The 24281-nt window shown below is 42.3% G+C and overlaps 1 protein-coding gene across 4 annotated transcripts in view; it reads left to right on the top strand.

The window, feature by feature from the left end:
* grik4 (glutamate receptor, ionotropic, kainate 4) overlaps window positions 1-24281 on the top strand; it is a 196940-nt gene that overhangs the window by 110420 nt on the left and 62239 nt on the right. For all 4 annotated transcript variants that reach the window (XM_040186931.2, XM_040186950.2, XM_040186960.2 and 1 more), the window contains 3 exons: window positions 399-563; window positions 3522-3619; window positions 19550-19715. In XM_040186931.2, coding sequence (XP_040042865.1) covers window positions 399-563; window positions 3522-3619; window positions 19550-19715 — 429 coding nt within the window. The remainder of the gene's footprint in view (window positions 1-398; window positions 564-3521; window positions 3620-19549; window positions 19716-24281) is intronic.

Below are 24281 nucleotides of genomic sequence, written 5' to 3'. Positions count from 1 at the left end.
TTTTAAAGCGATGGGCTTCCATCATACTGACTAGAAATATACATTAAATGGCACTCACCCTTTTTGAACAAAAAGTGCATTCGACCCACTAAAAGCTGTTAGATTTGGATTAATAATAATTCATGCAGTAAGCACTCTAGATTAGCGCAGAGCAGTGTGCGCAAAATGTCAAGTATTAGTACTAATAAATCCATATGCAGCTTTCAGCAGAAAGAACTTTTTTGTAGATCTAAAAGACAACAAAAACTGTTCAACTCCAAGGTACATTCTCCGATTGAACGATCAAGGGACACATTGGCAACCTTCCTTCTCGTAAAGTCAATGTGTTTGAAGTCAATAAATTTGTATTCCTGTCGACCTCACCAAACATGGCTCTTTTTATCTTCCCTTATCCTCAGCTGCCATCCTTGATGACCCTATGGAGTGCAGCAGAGGCGAGCGTTTGGCCATAACGCTGGCCAAAAACAACATCAACAGGAGCACCAACCGTTCCACCACGGGCAAGCTGGAGGTGGACATCTTTGAATTGCTAAAAGACAGTGAATATGAGATGGTAGAAACAAGTAAGTAACACAGGGGAGAAATGACACTCAATTTGTTTGGGTCCATTCGTCAATATATTTAATTATATATATATATATATATATATATATGCATGTGTTGGGTGAGAGAAAAAAAAACAGAGGAAGTGGCTCTCCTTTTAAAGTCAACAAGCCTGTCATTTCAATTCAACCCAACTGGCTTCTTTTCACACTTCCCATAAGTGCACATAAGCCTGATTGGTTTGACAACTTGTTTGGTCAAACGTACGCAACGACAAAAATAGATGAGAGAATGTTGTGGTGCAGCTACGCAAAATGAGCTATCATTTCGTTATGTTTGTCTACTGGGTTGTATTTTCTTCTCTCTGTATACTGGCATTTTTCCACTTTGCTGTATCAAAGCAAATAAAAGCAATGTGTTCTTTATAAATGAGTGTAATTTAAAATGACTTAATCTGCAATATGTCAAAACAGATGACCTTCAAAAGAGAGGTTTTTAAGAGGGCCATTACACAAAGAGGATTCCAGTCATTTGTCACACAGATGTGACATATGCTTCACTCAGGGTGGCTCTATTAACACAAACCGCAGAATGCTTTGTATTTGTTATAAACTGTATCAGTGCTTCCACTTCACTGCTACCCAGAACATTATTGTACTACGTGGAGACTGGTTTCCTCACACTGTGCGCTCTTTTGGTTTGTTTTTTTATTAAAAAACTATCCAAAATCAATACACATTAGCATTTGTCTACAGAAATTATACAAACTGCTATGACAAAATGAGGGAATGGGAATGATTTTCAACACTGCACATTCCCGTCTTTGCTAACCCACCAGCCTCACTTAATCGGTGGGAACGCCGCTTCACTCTCCACAACAACTGTATTTGTTGCTCTGCTTGGTTTCTTTAAACCTCCCTAAATGTGGTCCCTGTGTGTGTGGTCGTGTGTGTGTGTGTGTGTGTGTTTGTTTCTCTGAGTGTTTGAAAAGTATGAGCTTGGGTGTACATGCTGGATTGTGGGTACATTGTGGAATTGTTTGTGTGTGTAATTAGAGGCAGGAATTGGATTAGGGAAGGATCAGTGGCCGCCGTCAGTGACATGGAAATATCACACGGGGGCCGCTACTTGCCCAGAGAGTCCCTCCCCCACCTTTCAAGCACCCACTCCAGCCCGTGCGAGTGCGGTAGGCAGCTCCTAATTGGATGACCCCTTAAAATGATTGCTGCTTTTACTGGCAGGAAAGTGGACGTGACCAGACTTCTTTCCCTGTTGTGGGTAGTTTATGAAGCCACTTTGCACACGGCCATGTTTGCTTTAGGGCTTTCGCTTTGGTGCTTCCTTAGAATGCTGATGGCCAAATCTTTGCCATTAAGATCTGAAAGGAATTGTCTATAAAACAGCTTGTGTCAAACATTGTGTCGTAAGTTACTTGCCGCACTTTCAGTAAATTCTGCACGTGTTGTTAAATTGGTGCAGATGTTCCTTCATACGCTTGTGTTATATTTGCAGAGCATTGAGCTCTCTGGGCACCCGTACCTTTGTTATCTTGTGAGCACCAAGCCTGTCATCAAGTCAAACTCATTACAGCCATACGGATCCAATAGCTGATATTGATCTGTGGAGATCAATGCCCAGCTGAGAAAACGGATTCCAGCCAACCCTCTGACCCTTAATTTGACAACGGCGAGGGGCACATTACCACTCTGACAAACATCAGTGTCCACAGAGGGACAGCTAAACGTCGGCGAGCAGACTTTGCGTGCACATTCTCTCACACGTGCACATGCGGTAACTGTGCAGAAGAAGGAGCAAATCAAAGTGTCACAAGAGCCAGGAGCATGTTGGCTGGCATTCAAATCATTCAGCTTTATAATTTGGTGAAGCCATTCAGGCGGTTACAAATGTGTTGGCGTGTGTGAGCATGTACTGTAAATGCATGTGTGTGTGTGTGTGTGGTTGTTTGTGTAAGGTGTCAATGTGTTCATGTCTTACAGGCCCCACGGGTGACTAAGGGATTACTTATTAATCATTCGACTCACTGGCTCCCTGAATTCACCGTATAAACCCCTGCCCCCCCCCCCCCCCCCCCCCCTCCCCGCGCCTTTTTCACCAACGCAGACGGTTAATGTTCTGCTTTTGCCCCAATAACCCACACCAAATTTTAATAACGCATACCCGCTTTCTGCAAACATGCTCACATGTGAGGAGTAGTGCCGGTAATAACGTCTCACATCACATGATTCCACTGTAGTGGTTTCATTTGAAGTGGGGGAATTTGAATTCACGAAAAGTGTCATTCTGATTTCCAGCATGGGGGAATCGATCCATATATTCCCAGCGTTGATCCGAGCGAAGTACGATTCACATTCCCTGAAATACCTCAGTGTATGTTGAGCTACCAAAAGTAAAAACTTTTAAATAAGCCCTTGTAAATTTAGAATGTGAAAAACAAGATGAGATGCGTTTGTCTCTTTAAGGGATTTTATGGCATTCATGTGTAAATGTTTTAAGCCTCCAGATATTGCTGTCTGTCACTATTTTTGTCTCTGCCTTCCTCACTGTCACTCTGTTTATCCACATTTTCCTGTCTATGTGACAGTCTTTTATATGAATATCAGTTCATCCCACAAACTTTTATACAATAATCTATTGGATTTTTCTCTATGTGCATCACGCACGCTGCATTAAACATGGATGAATGCATTTGGCATTGTGCAGATTTTGTTTAAGCGCATGTACCGTCGGTTTAGGTTCCCTCGAGGCAGAAGAAGTGTTGGCTCATGTGTTTTTTTAGGGGTTGAAATAGTCAGCCTGTGCATCCAATAATATCTGCCTGAAGAGGGACTTATTTTAAATTTCTTTAAATAATATCAAGGAAATTATTTTCCTCGATAGCACTGGCCGACTGGCTTACTTGTTTCTTTTCCCTTCTCAATCCTTGTTTCTCCCACCTTCCCCTCTCTGTCTTCTATCAGTGTGCCAGATCATGTTGAAAGGCGTCGTGGCGGTCCTCGGCCCCTCTGCCAGTCCGGCTTCCAACTCCATCATCAGCGATATTTGTGGAGAGAAGGAGGTGAGTTCACACGCCCAACTGGCCTGCAGTCATTGTTATTCACAGTGCAACCAGAGGTAGAGTTTCAAAACATGATGCTCATTAGTGACATTAGTGTGGTTTATCAGAAACTGCGAGCTAACTTGTTAGTGGAAATTGTTGTGTAAAGGGTTGATTTCCTCGCTTTTACCGTGGCCCTGTTTCAGAACATGTGAAATGTTTTGTGGGCTGCTCAATTAATGCTTTTCATCCATTTTTGTGTTTTTGTTTTACGGTTTCTCAGCATAATCAAGGAAAGTGTAAACAGGAGGCCTTGGGGCTGAGGTTGGGAACTATTGAGATGCAGTTGAAAATAAAACATGACTGCTCGGATTTGGCTCGAGAGCTTGAGTCCATTCTAACGGATCCCAGCTGGATGCTAACTGGCCTGTTTGAACTCTGGCAGGGTGGGCGGGGGGGGGTCGTCTGATGTCTGATGCGCCTTTGAACTATAAAAAAAGATAAACTAGATCCTTAAAGACTAGAAAAATGTACATGTGTTGGATTTACTACAGTGCTTTTGGACTGTTTTTCATACACTTATAGTGTGAACAACACTATTTGTAGAGGGTAAAGTTAGGGATGTAGATGCTATTGATAGCATCTACATTATCTACTATGTTCAAACTTCTGCCGGTTTTAAAGACTCACCGGCTTTCTTTCAGTCCATCAGTCCTTTCGTTTTTACCAGATGTTCTTGTACGCCACAAGCTATAATTGGATTTGGTCCACGGAGACAACGTCTTTTTAACTGCATGAATATGGTCAGTATGGATATTAGAGGGAATACGCTAACCCTTCAAGTCGCTAAAATGTCCTCTGGTACATCGCAGCCCTTCCTTCTAATGAGACATCAGTCTGTTTGAGCAGTAGACTTACCAGGATTCCCCGCTGCTAGACGTCTCTGGGGACTTGGGCTTGTGGGGCCGACTGCTTTGAATCACTGACTGTGATAATTCCACTGCATGAATACCAAAGACCACATGAAGAGAAGAAATGCATTTTTAAGTTGTGAGAGTAAATTATACATACACCAGCGTCATAGATTACTTCAAGGAGTTGATGCTAGCGTTATAAATGTGCAGTTTCCCCTAATTCTTTTATAAAAACACGTGCATAATTAAGGCATTACTTTGTAAATACGTAAGTAGCATTTTACTCGGAGTGGATACTCATCAACATATTTATATATTTAACGAGGGCTTCAGATTAAGAGTAAACTACTACAGGAAGCAAATATAGTGGCAACATGCATTATTCATATTTAATAAATATTATGTGGAGGAAATTGAACATATTATTATTGTTTTGAACAATATCATAGCCCAATGTGCATATTATGTCAAATGAAAATAGACATCAGAGGAAATATTTATCTGCTGCATCTGTCTACAGTGTTTCCCTACTGATGCAGACATCTTAATTGATTCTATTTCATCTACTAAAACTACATATACAATATTTGTATCCTTTGGTCTACTCGACGCTACGGACGCTGTAAGTCATCCATGCTGGTGGTTTCAAATGTTTCTTTTCTGACATGATTTAGTGTGAATGTATGAAGTTAAATGTGCTGAAAGAAAATCTGGATTTTAGAGTTTCAATTGAAAGCACTCGCTTCTTCATCCATTAATAAAATAATTAAAACATAATGAATGTATGAGCCTTCGGAAGTGGAAAGATTATACTGTTTAGTGATGTTGGCAATGCTTTTAAAATTCTGTCGACCAAATTCACCCCGAACATAAGTTAATGCTTCTAATGTAAGTCTGCTTGATCTGAAGCTTTTCTATAAACATAGAGAAGGGGGTGCTGATATCAGTCAAGAGATATTCAGCCACTTCACAACTAGAGATATTTTTTTTCACAATAATTGTCTTGTCAATAAACAAACAATAAGAATATGTGGGGAAAGGGTTGTGGTCATCAGGACGCTGCTGTTCACTATTCATCAAATCAAAAATTGTGAAATACCTGGAATACAAACCGGTATACTTACTAGTCTTTACCTGCATGCTTTTGCTATAGATAATCTAATTCTGAACAGTAAGTCGGCTCTAAACGTATTAGATACATTTAGTGAGGTTAAAAGTACAATATAGGATCAGGGAAAAGTAACAGAAAGTAGCATCATATAACATATTGTGAAACTCCATTCTCTGCTGCCCTAATAGTGTGCAGCAGAAGAATGAAAGCAGGTGCCTACTGTTACCTTTTGACGCCTGTCACCAAAAAAAAAAAGCATCCAAACCAAAAAAACAAACCCAAAAGAAGCCTTGTTGTTTACTATCAGGTTATAATACAGAATAAAAACTGTATTTTGTGAAGTGACTTCATAAAGCAACCATACATATTTTGGTTTTCATCTTCTGTGTGTGTGTGTGTGTCGATATTGCGTTTGTGTGTGTGTGTGTGTGTGTGTGAGTGTGTGTGTGTGTGTGTGTGTGTCGTGCGCGTATCTATTGGACGTGTCTTGTGCACACAGTACTCTGACCATCTAACCACTGTGAGTGTAAGGCCACAGATGGCGGCGCTCCACTTAATTGTTGCCTGGGACATTGGCAACAATATTGCAGCTGACAGACCCCACCAGGTAATCAGCACCTCATCTACTGTTCCCGGATCAATCCCTCCCCGGGCTACACGGCTGCCGCAGAGGCTACTTCCACCGGTTTCACACTAATACTGACTAATATAAAAACAGCAACTCCAGAAAAGGGGATGACCACGTGCATCGCGTTGGTAGTCTGCTTCCGTTTCTTGCCTTGTGACACGGATAGATGATATTAATGAGGAATATTAACTGGAGCGTTTGATGCTCCTGCTGCTTTGCAGGTGCTTGTCTGCACAAGATGGGACCAGAACATCTGGAGTGTGCACTGCACTGTTCTTCTTAGGAAATAGGATTCACACTTATAAGTGGTGACTTGGTGATATGAGGGAAAAGACCAAAGCCCCTCCCGACCCTATGCACACATTTATACCAAATGATTAATCTGAATGAATGTTCGGTCCCGTAGCTTTTAGCCACCTTTGTCTCAATTCAAACGCTGTCACTGCTTAATTTACCCTTAACTTTCTCTCCATCCAAAAAGGATGAAACGGTATCTGTGTGTGTGCTAGAGAGGCGAAACACCGCTCAATGATTCAAATGTGTCAGAAGTGGTCATGAATATTTAGGCCCAGTTTAATGTCCAGGTGTTGCTTTGGGCAGGTTAAACAACAGAAAGATTACAGACCCGCATTGTGGTAGGATGCTGTTCAGGTTGGATTTATGAAGTAGGGGGTCCACTGGAAACCCAAAAACCCCGTTGGACTGAGGTTGGGGGTCAGTGGTACAGCCCGATCCCCAGAGACGGCCAATAAGAGATCTGTGCTGACATACACACAAACGCATTAACAAAGAAACACAATTACTACCCATTTTAACTTGGGGTCAAATGCTTGCAACTTAAACAACATTAACGTGCAGCTCTTTAAGTGCAACATAATTTTTACTTTAGGTCCCCTTAGTTTTTTCTATCTAAAATACAGACACTCCACCCACTATCCTCTCTGCGCCGTCTCTCCTCTCTACTCTGATTCAGTTTTTTGCTGCATCGTGAGGTAACGCTCCTTCATTTGAAGTAAAAGTGAATCTGTTGCTTTTCTTTTGAGTGAGAGTTAAATTCCAAGATGGTTTGGAGTCTTAACTTATTTATTGAGATGACTTTATTAGGAGGCGAATGAACTCTGTAGGGCGGCTCCACGTGGCCGGACAGAAGCTGCTGCTGAATAGGGCCATCAGACAGAGAGAGTTGATTGCTCGTGAATACTGAACAAATATAAGTCCTGTACAGTTATTATTGTGAGGCAATCATAAGCTCGCTCACGTATCAGCCAGCTCGCCCACATGTCCAGACACTCTGCCTGCTGTGTTTGCATGTAACTTGTGTGTGTGCGTGTGTGTGTGTGTGTGTGTGTGTGTGTGTGTGTGTGTGTGTGTGTGTGTGTGTGTGTGTGTGTGTGTGTGTGTGTGTGAAGCTGTCCAAATGGAGTAAAATGGGTCAGTTGTCCAGCAGCTCAGTGCCACACATGTTGTGGAATTAGATTTTGTGACTTGAAGAGCCAACTATTCACCCGGCAAATCCTCTCTGGCGAGGGACCATTTGCCCGGTTCCGCAAAGCTTACTTAAGACCTTCTGTCTGTGAGAATTCATACCACGGGTGGTCACAGCAAAAGCAGTACCTTTTTTTTTTTTACCTTGATGGCTATGCTTTTCTCTTGTTATGATACTTGCATTGATAAAAAAAAACCTGGATGGTTAGATCGTGTGATTAGTATAACAACACAGCAAAAATAGATGTTCAGATCCTTTTTTTATTGTACTTAACGTAGGTGATGCATTAATAGTTAGGTCCATGGAGAAAAAATGCATCTAAATACTGTGAAATTAAAATAAATGCTAAATAAATCCTTAATTCGTTCTTGATTTGTTCATTCTTGATTTGTTAATTTCATTAGCTTCAGATTTCATGCACTGCTGCACATCATTGCATGACATAGTTTTAATTTCCTTTTAATCATACAGAAATCATTGTTTAAAGTTTTATCAACTTCAAAATAAAGCTTAGCTTTAGCTTGAGGCAATGCAATCTCTTGCAATTCAAGCAATGTTTTTTAAATTAGCCAATTGATCCTTAAACGCCGCTTGGTGCTGTGTTTACATTCTTGAACAGATCGCTGCATGGATTAGCAAGAAAAATTATTTTCTGACTAACGTGCTTAATAAAAGTTCAGTCCCGCTCGCTTTTTTTAAGTTCTTAAGGGCTTCTCATCCAATCATAATAACAACAGTGGTGTACAGAAACCTACTAAGTGGACCTGGAACAAGTTTTCTTATCGTATTATTTGTCAAACTTTGTAAGGATTGACGAGAGTTGCGGGTGAGTCCTCTTTGCCTAACTCATTGGTTTTATTGCCTGAACCAAACTCCTCGTGAGGATCCCGACACGTTGAGAAGTAAAGCAAGATCCCAAGTGAATCGATCCCCAAAGCCAGAGGGCATTGATCATGTGGCATTCTTTGACGAGTTGGAAGTCATGATAGAATTTCAACTAGACGTGTCTGACCCAACGTGTCACAACGGTGGGTCTGCTGACGGAACGATACGTACACATTTTTCCTCCTAAAACTGAGAGTCAATTAACAGCCTTTCTGTCCTTTACTGCTTTGATTCATATTGGTCTCCAATTTCTCATTTACTTCTCTCCTTCCCTTTCACCCTTCCGCAGTTTTAACTGTTTCCCACACTGCCTTTTTACCTCTTGTAATATCTGCTATTTACTGCCCTTACAAGCCTCGGCTCTCAGCACTGACTTTGTCCTTAACCTAACCTCATCCGTCCTTATTTTCTCATTTCACCTCCACGACCGCGCGGTTTCCTGTCATTTCCCTTCTCCAACACTTTACTCAGACACCACCTATAGATGACTATCAGGTCAAGATCTGCCATTCTAAAGAAAACGAATAGAAAGTAGGATTCAGAAGCCTGCTCCCTCTCTCTCTCTCTCTCTCTCTCTCTGTCACTCCCTATAATCGCCCTCCATCACACTGAATCTCTTATGTCTGAGTGAGTAGTGGCATTAGTTCTGCTGTGTTGCTCTTGTTCTGCTCAGGGGGTCAGCGTATGGTTTAGCTTTCCATTGTAATTGGGCTTTAAAGCCACTATGTAAACTCAACGCTTCCCCAGCAAAAGGAACATTGTCTGTTGTCAGCAGGTGACGTGTCATTGATTAAGATTGGGTGATTACATTTTTGTCAGTGCCGTGAAATCGGCAAGAGGAGGCAGAGCCACGACGTTGGGTACGTATTGGTAATTGGTAAATGTAAGTGGTAACTTGCTTAGTGCAGGAATTGTGATCAAATTGTAAAAAAGGATTTCTGCACATTCACAGCTTGGTATTCTTTGAGATTCTCAATTCAAGAAGACATGTTAAGACATGAATTGCGATGCAAATTAGGGTTTCATTGCTACTTTTAATACAAACTGACGTTAGCCCGAAGCTGAAGGTAGTTCACGTCCCAACACTCACCCATCACCCATTAATTTCAACTTTATTTTGCTGCACTCAACATGCGCTGCCATCATTAGGGTTCATTAGGACCCAACGAGGGGAGCGATGAAACGTGTCCTCCAGTGTTTTTGAAAGGTACAAAGACATTCTCCATTTGGATGCAATAGCTATTTTAGCTTTGTGAATTTGTGCGAACCTGACTGTGTCTGTGTGGAATTAAATATTACACTCTTGAGTGAAAGTAAAGGCAGTGTTTTACGGAAGGTTCTAAAGTGGATCATCCCTCACAAATTTACATCCCTTTTTTTGGAAGAGCTTTACTCCCTCAAAGTAGACGTCATCAAACTTCTCAATGACAGGGTAGAATTGTGTGCTCCCTTTACTGTCATTTCAAAATTCTCACTGGAATAAAGTAAACAATTGTATCTTCTTAGTATAAAGAAGATCATATGGATAGTGGTGGATAGGGCGAGGAAATTAAAGATAAATTCAAGTTCAATATACCTTTGTATTGAGGTCACGTTGACCCAGAGCAATGCCCTCATACTCATTCAACTGCTTTCCCGCTTTTTCTTAGCAAATATGTGCACATGAAATCCTACTGCAGATACTTTATGATAGATTGTCCAGAAGAATACCACAAAACCAAGCAGAATTTGTATTACCATTGCCAAATAAAAGATTTCTATTTTGAAAATAACTATTTAAAGTTAAGGTGAAAGTAAGAAGGTGTTCAGCAAAACTAGAATGAAGTTCAGAAGCCTCAGAATTATTGGGTTTATGTATTGCTGTATGTGATCTATGAATTATTTTTTGGCATTGTATATCCAACTATTTAGATATCAGTATTACATTTTGTTTGTAGACCAACTAAAACAGAATTTTTGAGATTCAATCAGACAACAAATCGACAACTGAAATAGATGACAATCGTTCCTTCCAAATGTGCTGTTTAGACCATTTCATTTACTTAGCGAGCATTCCTACAACTTATAAAAATATTTTTTCCCTGTCTATGTAACAGGTTGTTGTGAAATTACCATAAACTGATTTTTAGATTTGACATCATCAAAGTTTTCAATCCAACTTTAATCATTGTTGGAAAACATTTTACGAACACATGAAGAAAGTTAACTCTGAATCTTTGAAAGCTTTCATAGATACTGTCTTAAAGTCTATGGCAATATTTATTACAATTTACATTTACATATCTCAATAGAGGACATTATAGTTAAATGCATATGTATTAAATGTAGTGCATTTATAAGTATTTCTATTAGTTTATTAAGCTACAGTAGCCACAGCACCAGGAATAAAATAGCACACAATCATTCAGAATTTCAGATGATGGCTAATTCACAATGACAACATAACTCATCTATCCAAGATTTGTTTTGGTACCTGTGCAGTAATATTCCCAGATTTGCATGTAGATTTAAATAATAAAATGTGTGAGGTTGAGCGTCAATTTTTGCAGGGTTTCTCAGTTTAGTTTAGCAAACGCAGGTGCCTCTCTTGCTTGCGCCCGATCATAATTAGAGACGCACGGCTGTCGTCGGCACCCCTGCTCACCCGTTTCGCACAACATTATTGACCTATCTTTTCAAGGCCACACCTGTAGAGCCGCCATGTGCATGCCCGTCTTGTCATCGGGAAGCGGTCTCTTGATTTAATCACGGAGGAAAAAGTAAAGAGAAAAAAAACGAGTGACTCTCCGGTGAAGAGAAGAAAACGTTTTATGTTGCTGCTGATTGTAGCAATCGAAGCTATAACGCTAAAACGGGACACTGCCCCTTGTTATTATGTTGCTTTTGTTTCATCTTTTGTGGAAGGGGACAATACTGGAATCAGCTGACATGCCAATCATTTTCTGCCAGCTGCTCCCTGAGTGATTCTCTGCCACTGCTGTTCTCTAAAGTGAAACTACAGAGTATTTCAGTCTCGTATCTCTCTGTTAACATTTTTGTGTTTTACAAAAAGGCCAAGATTTATCAACAAACTGTTTGCCTATCTTTTATAAAGTTGATCTCTATTTTGTTTGGGTGGAGTAAGTCAAATGTTTGGCTATATTCCCACAGCTCGACAAAGTCCACTGTTAGATTTTAGACAAATAATTCAAGATAAACACTTTTCCAATTAAAACTCCCTTGCAACAATACAAACCGGTTTTACCCAGCTTGATAGTCACAGATAGCAGATTCATTTGAGAGAATATTAACCAGTAAGTGTGTCATTGTTTAATCACTTTTTGGCCTTGAAACAACTTCCCTAATCACATTAGTTATTGTCACTGCTATAATAACACAAGCACATCTGGTAGGCAAACAAGGGACTTGAAAAAATAATTCTTTTTTTTCACTCTGAAAGTAGGCAGTAGAGCACAATATCTTTTTTTTTCTGTGAACTGGTAGATCAATAAGATAGAGAGCTTGTGGTCAATGTTCCACTCTTCTAAAAGGTACCATGGGATCCGCAGCACCACTTCATCTTTATCACTGGTCTGCTGCTGCTCCGACCGCGGGGACCTGCTGCAGGATCATCACAACCACAAATAGAGATCTGGCTTCGTGGGAAGAGATTACGACGAGCCTGAGGTGGAGATTGTTGGTTGGGTTACTTTGGCATTCTCGTATCTCTGGTGTCTCGTCGCTTCTCTTTCAGTCCCAAAAGATGTTCCTGTGTTTTTTTCTGAATGCCAACAGCTGGTCTCCCAAATCCCGCATAAACGCTTTGGTTCCGGGGGGGATCGGATAGACATAATAGACTACCACCTGCCCTCCTCTATCTACTGCCACCCTAAAAAACCTTGCCAACTCCACTCTGGCGTTCCAACCTTGGCATCACACTTGCTGACCGATAGACAATGTCTCCAACAGCATCTGCTCTCTAATGCTCAGTAGCCAAAATAGATATCTGGTTTCCATTATGTTGCATCGAAACCATCCTTCACACTATGTGTTATGTTATTGGTTGGTTTTCGACAACTGATGATCTTCAAACTAGTAAGCCGTGTCCACATGTTGATGGTCAACAAACTGTTTTCCGTCTGGCCTCTGCAAAGATTGTATTCCGCTCGCTGAGACCAAATGGCCACTGTCCACTTGGCTGTGGTGTTGCAGTTAAGGACTGTTAAAGTATTTCTGCCAAGCACGTGTTGTACTGCATTCTAATTGATAGCCAGGTCCCCATGCGGTAATGTAAATGAGTCTCTTCAAACATGACTGATGAACACCACCATGCCAGCCTTCCCACCGCGATGCCCAACATGTTGCGAGACCATTAAAAGTGCAAGCCGACAGATGTAGTTGCTCGTTATGCCTCTGCACTCCATATGGCCCTATTGAATATCCACCTTCACCTCCTCTCACTTGGACTCCCTCCCGGGAGGCCCCTGTTTGGTTCACAACGGACAGGTAGCAGAAATAACTTGGGCACTTGTCAGCTCAACGACCGAGGCAAACCAGAGCTGGTTTTAATGGCCGAAATGGAAATTAGCTTTCACCTTCACTCCAGTTCAAGCAATCGTGTCCTAACTAATGCCGGGTCCGACTTGTAACTGCCCTTCCTGAATGTAGCCTCAAATTTCCCATTTAAAAGCGGCTATCAGAGGTTATTGGAAAGCTTCTACCACACAATGAAATAACCCTGTATTTCTTCAACAAGCGGCAAACATTTGCTTCTCCGGCTGGGCAGTTTGAAAATGTGCCGGTTCGTTTAATTTCTTGTTTCAATAGCTAATCTCAGCAGATCAGCGCCGTCTGAGTGTAGTTAAGGCCAATATATTGTAGGCACATTAAGATTGCGTTAAAGTATTTTTTCTGCCAATAAGCTGCCTTCCACTGCTCAATATCTGTGTGTGTGTGTTACTTGTGCAAAGCCTGTGTCCTGTGAGAGTTTCCTCATTAAACGCCTGTCAAACCTCTGTCTGCCAACCTGCCAGCTATTCAGTCACACTGCAGGAAACACACAAACAAACACACATGCAGTATTACGGTCAGGAGCACAAGGGGTGAGCGAACTTTGCAAACACAAAAGGACAGAGTTGTACCTTTTGCGGTCATTTTCTGGTAACTCCTTCCCTTCTATTTGGTGTCATTACTGGGGCCGGTTATTGTTTGAAAATGTCCGAGACTGGCGACATTCTGCTTCCTGGACAACACTTATGAGTTGTAGATCTGCCTTTCTACAATTCAAGTCCCTGATGTCAAATTTGTGAACAGTTGAGAGAGTTGTGCCGCAAAGGCCCCATTTAAACGGGACGCAGTAAATGATTCCATCGACTTTTGCAAAAGCACATGCGTTGTAATCCAGCAAGGAGCTGTTTCGACCGGTCAAATACGTGCAAAATTACATTTGTGTTTTCCGTTGATAAAGATTTCTGCGAATTACCATATGATCAGACTGATAAAGTGATTTTTGCTTTGATAGGTTTGCAGCACTGCAATTTTGTAACATCTTATAAAGACTCTCGATTGTATTTCATTGCCTTCACACTTTAGATGCAAGAGACATAGGCAGTTCTAGTGGGCACCCAGAAGGTCAAACACTCATCCTTACTTAATAACTACAACCTAAACCGCTTTTATAACTTTCTGTTTTACTGCGTCTTCTAAATAGGGAATCAGAGCCACGATACTCAGTTTAAACCTGACATGCACTTTCAGACCACAGAGACCCAACAAATATCAGTTAAATATTGATGTTGTTATTGAATCCCCTGAAACTGTCTTGGGAAATAAACCAATAAAGGGAGGAACGTGAGACAGATTTCCTCTGACAACAGAATCACATTTCTAGTGCTAAATTCAATGAGACCATTTAATGAGTCCTGACTGTAACCCGTTACCATTCCCCACTCTCTGTTATGTCTGTTATGTGTGTTTCCCTTTTTGCCCTTTTCTTGTCACACGGTTTCCCCCATCTCAGCCTCTAAGTCGCTCACTTTACTGCCCTTCTTCTGTCAGTCAAACTGTCAGTTATCTCTCTCTGTCCCTCTGTTCCCTTTCTTTATTTGTTTTCCCCCTGCACCGGGTGTGCTTGTCCTCCCCCTCCCATTCGTTCCACTGGCACACGACTGTCCTTCTCTAAAGCAGCAACTGGGATATTTAGTTCTAATCACAGTGAAGCCTACCGGATTATTAAAAGAGGAGTTGTTACCTTGGGCTTTTTTTGTTTGCCTGAGATTTCCTTCCCTCGCAATTATCAGATGTAATTAGTTTCACTCCCACACCAACAGGCTCCCCTGAGCGGATGCTTTTTTAAAGACACTTGCATCTCATGTTGAAATACAGCTTGTTTACTACAACTTGTCTTAATTGCCTCTAATAATTGTGTGGGCTTTAGCTAAATAGATTAACACTAGAACAACTTACCTGACTTTAACTGCGGACAGATGTTGCCAATAATGTTGCATTTTATGAAAATACTTTTTTTTATTAGAAAAGTATAGAAGAGTGGGCACTATTCACGTGTAGAATGACACCAACAGAACATGTGTTTGTACAAAGCGATTATGGAAAATTTTTATTTTTATAGAAAAATGTTTTCTGTATAAGGAAAATTAAGCCATAAAGCACTGTGAGCATGCAAAAAAAAGAAATAGATGGTTAAGCACTTTAAGAGGAATTAATTGGACGGTTAAAACAAGCAGTGAACACATTGAAGACAATTAAAAGTTTTGTAAACGCGTTGGGAGAAGGTTATTTTAAGTTCAAGAATGCACGTCCTCCGTTTGTTTCTGACTTCGGTCCCATATTCACTCTCCTTGCTTTTTTTTTAGTCGACAACTCCAAAAATATCTTGCTCGTCAAACAATGAATATGTTCTTTTCGCCAGCTTGTCACTAACGTCGCCAACCATTTTGTCCTTGATGCTTTTTCATTTTAAACAGATGCTTGTGTCTTTAAGGAGTAAACAGTTGAGTTCTTAAATGAGCTGGAAAACGGGAATTGTAAAACTTGGTGAAAATAGTCTTGTTATTAAACGATACTGATTAGCGCAGCATCAACAATCACCACAGAGTGCCAGTGTCCACAGCAGTGAATCAAAGCCATAATTTTGGATTAAATGTGCCAGTTAACCGTCTCATTGAACCACTGATCCGTACACAGCTGGCACAGCAAACTGTCGTGAGGAGGCAGGTTGCAGACAACTAGCTGTTAGTATCGTGGAGATTGATTATCTCTGCTTGGAGTAGCCCTGTTTTAACTCAAGTCTGGCTTCAAAACACTTTGTCACTTCACCACATGAGGAGCAGTGACTTGTCCCAGTTTAACGAGCAATTCATCATTGTGTCCGACCAGGGGGAGCTGTGTGAAGGGGTGGTCTGTAGAGCGGCTCCTCCCTTTTCAGGCATTGCTTTGGGCTTCATTGAGCTGCTTTGTTGATGTCAAATGATACAAGTTACGTTTAAAAAAAAGTGGGAATAAGATTGAAAAAATAAAAATTAAGAATTTATGCTGCTGTGGAATTTGATAATAAATCAAGTAATTCCATTGAGACATTTGTAGCTCTAAGGTGTAGTAAGATGTAAAAGTAGAATGAGTATGTATTTTGTTTTTGTGTGTGTGTGTGTGTGTGAGAGCGGGAATATTCCTGAATTTGTGTAAGCTGCTTTCTAAGCCCCCTGCTGCCTCAGATACAGACTATCGAAGCGCGTCAGGTGTCTAAGTGAAAGGGGGTTGGGGTAGCACCAGTCTGCTGTGCTGAAAGGGAAGGAAAGAACACTCGGGAAGCGGGAACAATCTATGCAACCCAGAGAACAGCAGGGGAAGAGGCAGAAATGAGTGAGAAATGGTGAGAAAATTGTACAAACGCAATAGGGAAGATGAAGGACACACCTGAAAGAGACGCACATTTTCCCCAGTGGGCTGTACGACTATTACCCGGGTTTCAGGACTCGGTGAGAAAACTGAATGGCATTCCAGCAGGGGCTGTCAGTAGTGGCCTCACCTGCATCCATCCAGACATCCAGGGGCTGCATGCATTACACCCCAATGGGCAAGGATGGAAAACCAACCAGGGGGATATGGGGACGAGGGGGGGGGGGGGGGGCAATGTACGGCACGTTGGGAACCACACAGACAGGCAATCTGGCGTGATGAAGAGGCTCCCTTCCCGATCCCTCCTCTCAGACCCAGCATGTCCTCTTGCATCCCCTTCACGCTCCACCGCGCGCTACTACAAAACCTTGGCAGCCGAGCGACCCGACAACTGTTGCACCCATTTGCACGCTCCCTCTTCCTTCCCGTGCTCACTGCAAGCCCCGGCAGCGTGTATCCGTTCACATCATCTCATGGAGAACTGAAGCAGGGATGGCTTTTGAGTGGAAGAAAATATATGGGAGACGGGTTTGAATTTGGGGGGTATATTTTATGATGTTGGCGGCGGCAGTGTGGATTTGTTGCCGTGGCCCCATTGAATACTGCAAGGTTATCTGTGATGTACTTAACCTCCCTTGTGACAGTGCAGACGTGCCTGTGCTTGTCTTACCCATTAGTGCAGTGGGGGAGGTATGATAAATCCGTTAGATGCAGCTAAGTGATACAGATATTTATATAGATACAGCAAATCAATCTAAGCGAAGATGCCTCACAATGGTGCTCAGAGAGAGGTATTGTGTGTATTTATTGATTCTTACTGAAGGCTTGGTTAGCTTTCTTTAACGTATTCCTTGTGTCTTATCTTTGCTCTCTCTACCAAAAAAAAACACATGCACCTGCTGGCGTGTTTCTGCTCTTTGAAATGTTGTTTTTTTCCAGCTGAATGTTCATTCAGCAACAACTACAAACTGTGTATTGATATAGATGATTCATTCCTACAGCAAAATATAATTATTTGCTGAATATGTTAAGATCCGGACTGGCCTCGCCTGCTTTTATTGCAGGTTTGCGGCCCCACTGGTTAGTGCTTGTCCGGCGCTCTGCACGCATGTGGGGGTGCTTCAGCTAACAATGACCCTCCGACTGATACCCCTGGAGGGCTGTTAACACTTTTAGCTCTGCCAGCACTTTCACCACAATTAAGCCATTAGGAAGAGCAATCGAAATTCTCCCAATCTCACAGCTTACATCTTTAATTGTTGATTTACAGTGTCATTTATATTTATTTTTGAGCATGTAACAATGTTTTTAAAATGTATAATGTCTGTTCTCAAGTATTTGGACTGCGAAGAACTCAAATCTAGTTGCCCGTTTTGATTTTGAACAATGACTCTCACTTCGGCCCTAAAGGGTGTTCAAGGCCTTTTCACAATCATTTCAGGTCAAAACTGTAGAAAGATTCAACTGCTTCACACGTAGGTTCTCATATTTTAGCCACTTAAGCACACAGTGTGTGGGTGAGTCAGCGAGACACAGGTGGACACGATCGGGAAGGGCAGCTGCAATCAGTGCCCTGGGAAGACATGAGGGCGGCGAAGTCTAGACGCCTGAAACAAGGACACATGGGCCGTTTCTCAATACCTAAGACGGCGAGAACGGACTCGCGTTCCCGCGAGAATAGACTCGGGAGACAGACTCGGGAGTCCTGACTCACGGGTACGGGAGAACGGAGAACGGACATTTCCGCAATTGGAACAGCAGCTGACTTGATGACGTCACCACAGTAGGCGGTCTTTGTTTACGCACGCAAGTGGAAATGTATAAAAAGCCAGCAGCGTGTTAACGGTTGTGGAAGGTGTTTGTTGAAATTGCAAAAGTATTCTGATTGAGTAGCTGGCAACGAAGAGCACAATAAAAACATATTGGTATTATTATATTTAATAATTAATTAATTTGAGTAGTAACTACATGGTTAAACTAACTAACAGATTAGACGTCATACAAAGCAAAACGAATTGTATGTGTCATGTTTAACTGCTACTTTAATACCAGCATCACATTAAAAGATGATTCTCGAGAATAGGCGGCTGGAATGAGCGCTGACCGCCCGGCTGAATGTTGACCACACATTTGTTGCTTAAACCGCTAACTTGTATCCTTAAAAAGTGTTCACATCACATTCCGTTAATTAACAATAGTGGTATTTAATAAAAGACGACTTACAGTTGTGCGTTTTCTCATCTGCCATCGCAGCTTGCTGAGGTGAAATGCATTCTGGGATATATGTCTCTCACTAGAACAGACGAGCCTGCTTCGATGCATGCCCGGTAAAATGGGCGGGGCGAGTCACATCCGGGTATTATGACCGTTCTCGGCCAGATGCGGACTTGAGAATTGGAACAGTACTCAGGCTGTGACTGATGACGTTTCACGAGTCCACGAGAACAAAAGTCCACACAAGAACGCATATTGAGAAACGGCCATGGTGATTGTCAAAGAAAAACAGGCAACTGTGCAAAGTGAGCTAAAGTAATTTGTTGGAAAAGAGTCTTGATAGTTTCGGTTGCTTGAATAGTTGTCAATGACCATAAATGATTTGACAAAGATGATCAATTTGATACCTTTATACTTATTTAAATATTTGTCGAATTTTGTTCATTTGATACTGTGGTATTGTGTGTGTGTGTGTGTTTGAGTCTACGTGTAAAAGTTCCTGCGCAAACACACATTTGAGGCGCTCCACTGTGTGCCGGGGGAAACAAATGTTTTGTAACAGTGGTTGAGGGGGTGTTTTAATGAAGATGTCTCTAACTAGGGCTTGTTTGTGTGGGCGGGACAAATATGGGTTTTCAGATCCATGCTCATACTTCACATCTGCTTCAGTGCCTCAGTCACAATCATGTGTCGTCTTAATACGCACATTGCTACAGACAGGCAGCTGCAGACCTCCGCTGCATTTTTTGAACATTAGTGCAAAAGGTCATTCTACTGCAATTGTGTGTATGGTGGGATGACCTCAACCTCTCCTGTGCAGGTGCCCTACGTGAAGGTGGCTCCAGAGGACATTCTGAAGGTTCAGTTCCCCCGGTTCACCACGCTGGACCTGAGGCCAACCAACACCGACATCAGCCTGGCTGTGGCCGGCCTTTTGACCTTCTTTAACGGCACCACAGCCTGTCTCATCTGTGCACAGGCTGACTGTGAGTAGACGGTTCACACCTTCAAAACCAAATACACAATCAAACACACCCGGGGGAAAACGTGCCGACAAAGTGCAAACATTTTGTGTCTAATGTCTGCTATCCCCTCAACACATGTCGGCACACACAAACCTATCGCACGCACACCAACTGTGTTCTAACAGATGCGTCGCTTATCAACATCTCACCCTGTGACATGCTCTCTTCTGAAGCAGCTGCTGCTCTCCACAGTCAGAACTCTGTCACAGCAACGCGCCAGACATCTGCCTCCCAAAATAAATCCCATTCACATCACTCTCTTCCAACACTGCTGTCCCCCATACATTAAAATAATGACACAGCGTGTTAAGCTGTGCCGTGTATATTCTGTCTTCAGCCTTAAATCTCATCAGTTTACACTCCTAGAATACCATGGGATGATTAGAAGACGATGATGTTTGCAGCTGTATTCCCCAGGGAGCTGACCGCCTCCTTGTCAAAGGCACTCGTTAGATTCTGAAGATACTAAACTGAGTGACCTTAAAAAAAAAGCTTGAAAATCTCCTCGAGAGTAGTTATTTTCGTAAATAGAGAAGAAGATTCAATCATGGCCTGTTCCCACCCTCTCGCAGTCCAGCAAGCACTAATTACAACTCCATAGACAAAGGCAGCGTGACCCTGAGTGGCACCAGCTAACCTTTCTCCTAATCAGCAGCACAAGGCTTTGAAGCAAGGAAATGGGCTTGAGACATCTACCATGTGTCAGACAGCCCAGAGATGGCAATGAGCCACTGTGAACCGCCCGCCCGCCCTCCCTATCTCCATTCTCAGTTCTTCTGCCTTTCAACTCCCTCTTTGACTGCCTCTCGGTCTTTACTTCATTTCATTTTTAACCTTTTCAAGAAGAGATTTGTCTTAAACGCATAGAGAATTATTTTACAGTAAGTCCATGGAAATTTGAGGGTCCTTTAAAAAAAAAAAAAGAATATTTCCACTCTCATATTAAACTATGCTTGTTTAGGCACAAAGTGTGTGACTGTTTGGAAATGGCCCCCAGAAATGTTGCTTCTAGCGTTGTTGAGAACCGTCCAGTGGGAGATGGATCAGACATTCCTACATACACACACAGCAAAGAAACTCTTCTTTTGCTTCACAGTAAGATTTGCCAGATATCATTCATGTCATTCTTATGTGGAAATTGAAAAACTAACTTACCAAAAGAAAATCTGATGGAATTTTAACCAGTCGCTAGAACATCATCCAGTGTTTCCCCTAACATTGAACAAGGGTGGCGCCCCCCTTCAAGGAAGTGTGGATTTCCCTCCTCCCCCCCGTGGGCCGATCCGTTCGCCCCCTCAAAGCTGTAAATTCTAGGCGAAACACTGTTACATCTATTACAACTGCAAGGAACAAAACTATATCCCCCTGGGTGCTTCCTCACCTGTCAGTCATCCTTCCAATTCGGGGCTCAGATCTCGTTTCAGTGATTTTTATTCCACGAGTCCAAGAGTTGATTAATACCCCTCCGGCAAGAATATTAATAACAAGTGAAGCTTTTATGCACCTTCGGATTTTAATATTTGTGAGTTTGGATAAAAGAAGCCCCCTTTTTTTCTGCACTTCTGATGTGTGGGTGTGCGGGTTGTTACTTTGTGTGAGAGGCGCTAAGAGAAGACTGTAAAGGAAATGAAAAGAAAAGAAATGAGGGGAGATGATAGGTAGATAAAATGGACCAAGAGGAGTCCGGAATCAGAGAGGTGAGGAGAGGATGTGATTTGCCTGAAATGTAGCGATAGGGGGGAAGAGGGGGGAGGAGAGGGGAGGAGAGGGGAGGGCGTGACTAGGCTGGAATTATACATTGTTACCAGGAGGTAGACGGTCCAGGAAATGACACCACTGTATTGATTGCTCCCTCTCAAGCGACACTCATCCATTCAATAGAAAATACAGCAAATGGCGGCATGCCTCGATTTGTGTGCGTGTGTGTGTGTGTGTGTGTGACGGTCTGTATTCGGCAATATCATCAGCTGAAACCCATCCAACTTTGGCCCCGGCCTGCTCAGCTCCACCCTGCCCGTCAGCTCACATAGTCAGCTTGTCGGTTGGCAGCCTGCTGTCGGTGGCTCGTCCACATGTGCCGTCCCCATTAATCAAACGGGCCAGTGACAGCCTAATAGAGCGTGGCCAATTCATGAATATTTTCCTGCAATGGCCGAGAAGGCAGGATTGGAGGTGGAGCCATGCCCAAAGGCACGGCGCACACCAGGACGGACATTAATCTGGCTGAGCCCCCGCTATCCACACCAGTGTGTGTGTGTGTGTGTGTGTTTGTGTGTAGCAGCAGCCTCAACTCTATATAAGCCTGGCCTGGGAATACGCTCCATGTGGTCAAATTTATCTGGCCCGCTGGGTGGCCCCACGTGCTGCTTGGCTGTGGCCTGTTGTCAAGTAAATGAGACACGCGCATAAATGCGAACACTCGCAAAAGGCCTCGCCTGCATTCCCACGCTGCGCAAACCAAATGCATTCGTATGCACGCTGTTCACTCTCACAGGCCCGGTGCTGCAGGAGTGCCCTTTCATTAGTGGGGTGATTGGTACAGATGTCGGGGCGCTGAAAAAGAACATCCAATAAACTCGACTGGAGCTGCAGTACAGGTACAGGACTTTGTAGTGCAACGAAACAGCAGGCATTTTTCTACCTTTTTGTTAGGCACAGTTGCATAGTAAAGTTTGACATCAGTGCAGCTAGTACTGAAAACCCTTTTCTTACTTGTGTTATCAGGTTTTTACAACAATGTGTGTTTGCAATGTACTTGTTCAGTCTTATTCTAATTGTTCTTTTTTTTCTCATGATGGTTACATTTCCTCCGCTCATCTTTTAAATTACCATTGTGTACTACTCAGTTTATAGGATCTAAATGACTTGTAACCATGGTGTCTTTCTATCTAAAGACACGCAAAAAGCCTAATAATCATGTACAGTAATTGACATCAACAACATAACAGTAGTGACGTCAGTAACCAAGGAAACACTGACTCCGTCGCCATTTAAATCTATTCAACCAATGTGTAAATGACTAAACTGTTTGCTAGAACCCAGCACACAAGTTTACACAAGCACAAAGTTCTTCATAGCTATAGTTCATCCAAGCACCAGATTAATGCATTTGACATTAAAATGTTCAACATTTCATCCTCGGGGCGCACGCTAACGGACACCCATAGAGGGTCGCGGTCCACCCAGCACAGTCCGACAAACACTTCTGTAGCCTTGTTGTTTGTTGCAGAGGAGTTTTGTTGATAATCAGGCTCCTGAAGCACGAGCAATAAAAGTGATTTGGTGAGTATCATCACCGTAACATGAAGCTCTAATATAACCCACCCAAGTCATAAAACTAGCGTTTACTGCTTTACTGTTTATGTTGAATCATAATAATGTACAGCCTCCATACAGGCTTTCACTTCTGTGTTAAAACCTTTGTCAGGGAACAAAGGTTTTATTGTACATAATGAAGCCACTTTACACCTCCCAAGGAATTCATATTCCACTGCCGTAAATTCACAGTTCAATATTTTCAAACTGCTGGCCTGTGTCGTGGTAGTGTTTGCTTTGGGGTAATTTGTGTGTCTTCCAAACAATTGTGTGTCCCTGCATCCGTGGTTTGTCTCTGTGATCTTGCAGTCATGTTGTAACAACAGCAGGTGAAAAGTATATTGGGGTTAACCAAACGATTGTCAGACCTTTAGCTGTGTGTCTGTAAGAGAATAGTGTCTGAGTCATCCATGCTAATGAGGTCTCACGGTAACACACTGGTTTAATACTTGTGAGGATCCTGTTTGATATATTCTCTATTTTTAACTTTCACAACTTTATATTACAGTTAAATCCTTTAGGAATAACTTAATTCCTGGTCCTGTCCATCAGCATAAATAACCCAATTCCACCTGTGATTTACTACAGAAAGGTGAGGAGTTAAACATGCTTCTTTGCACAGTTGAGACATGATTTTCAAAATCCCCCCACGAATAAGCAGTAATAGAAACACATGGTAAAGTACTAATCCCACAGTACCCATTACAGTAGTTTAAGTCTACAGGACTTCATTTTGCCATGATGACATACAAGTGGACTGCCAAGGCAAAAAGAATAACAGCACTTCTGTCGCACTGGGTAGACATAAATGTAAACATTTCAGGATTTAAAATACTAAAACACTGCAAATGATTTGAGATGTTAGTTTTGCCGCACCGATTATCACATCTTCTATCACAAACCTGGCGCAAACATATTCTGAGCCTTTTGAATCCTGTGCAATGTCATGAACAAGAACCGGCGAAGAAGCCATAGCGAGAGGATGCAGGAGGCAGGTTTATGAGATGCTATTCTAAGCTCATCAGCAGTTACTCTGCGTTATACCACTGAGGAAGCCGACCTGACGGGTAGGAGACACAGCCAGGCGAGCGATGAGCAGCCACAGTGACGTCTCGTGAGTGCATGAGTCACAGTTAGCCAGGTACAGGAAGACCAACACACACGGTGAGACACTACCGTGGAGACAGGCTAAGAGACAGGCTGACATTGAGA

The sequence above is a fragment of the Gasterosteus aculeatus genome, chromosome 1, assembly GCF_964276395.1.
Source record: "Gasterosteus aculeatus chromosome 1, fGasAcu3.hap1.1, whole genome shotgun sequence".
NCBI classification, from domain to species: domain Eukaryota; kingdom Metazoa; phylum Chordata; class Actinopteri; order Perciformes; family Gasterosteidae; genus Gasterosteus; species Gasterosteus aculeatus.
This window is presented reverse-complemented; position numbering and strand designations above follow the sequence as displayed.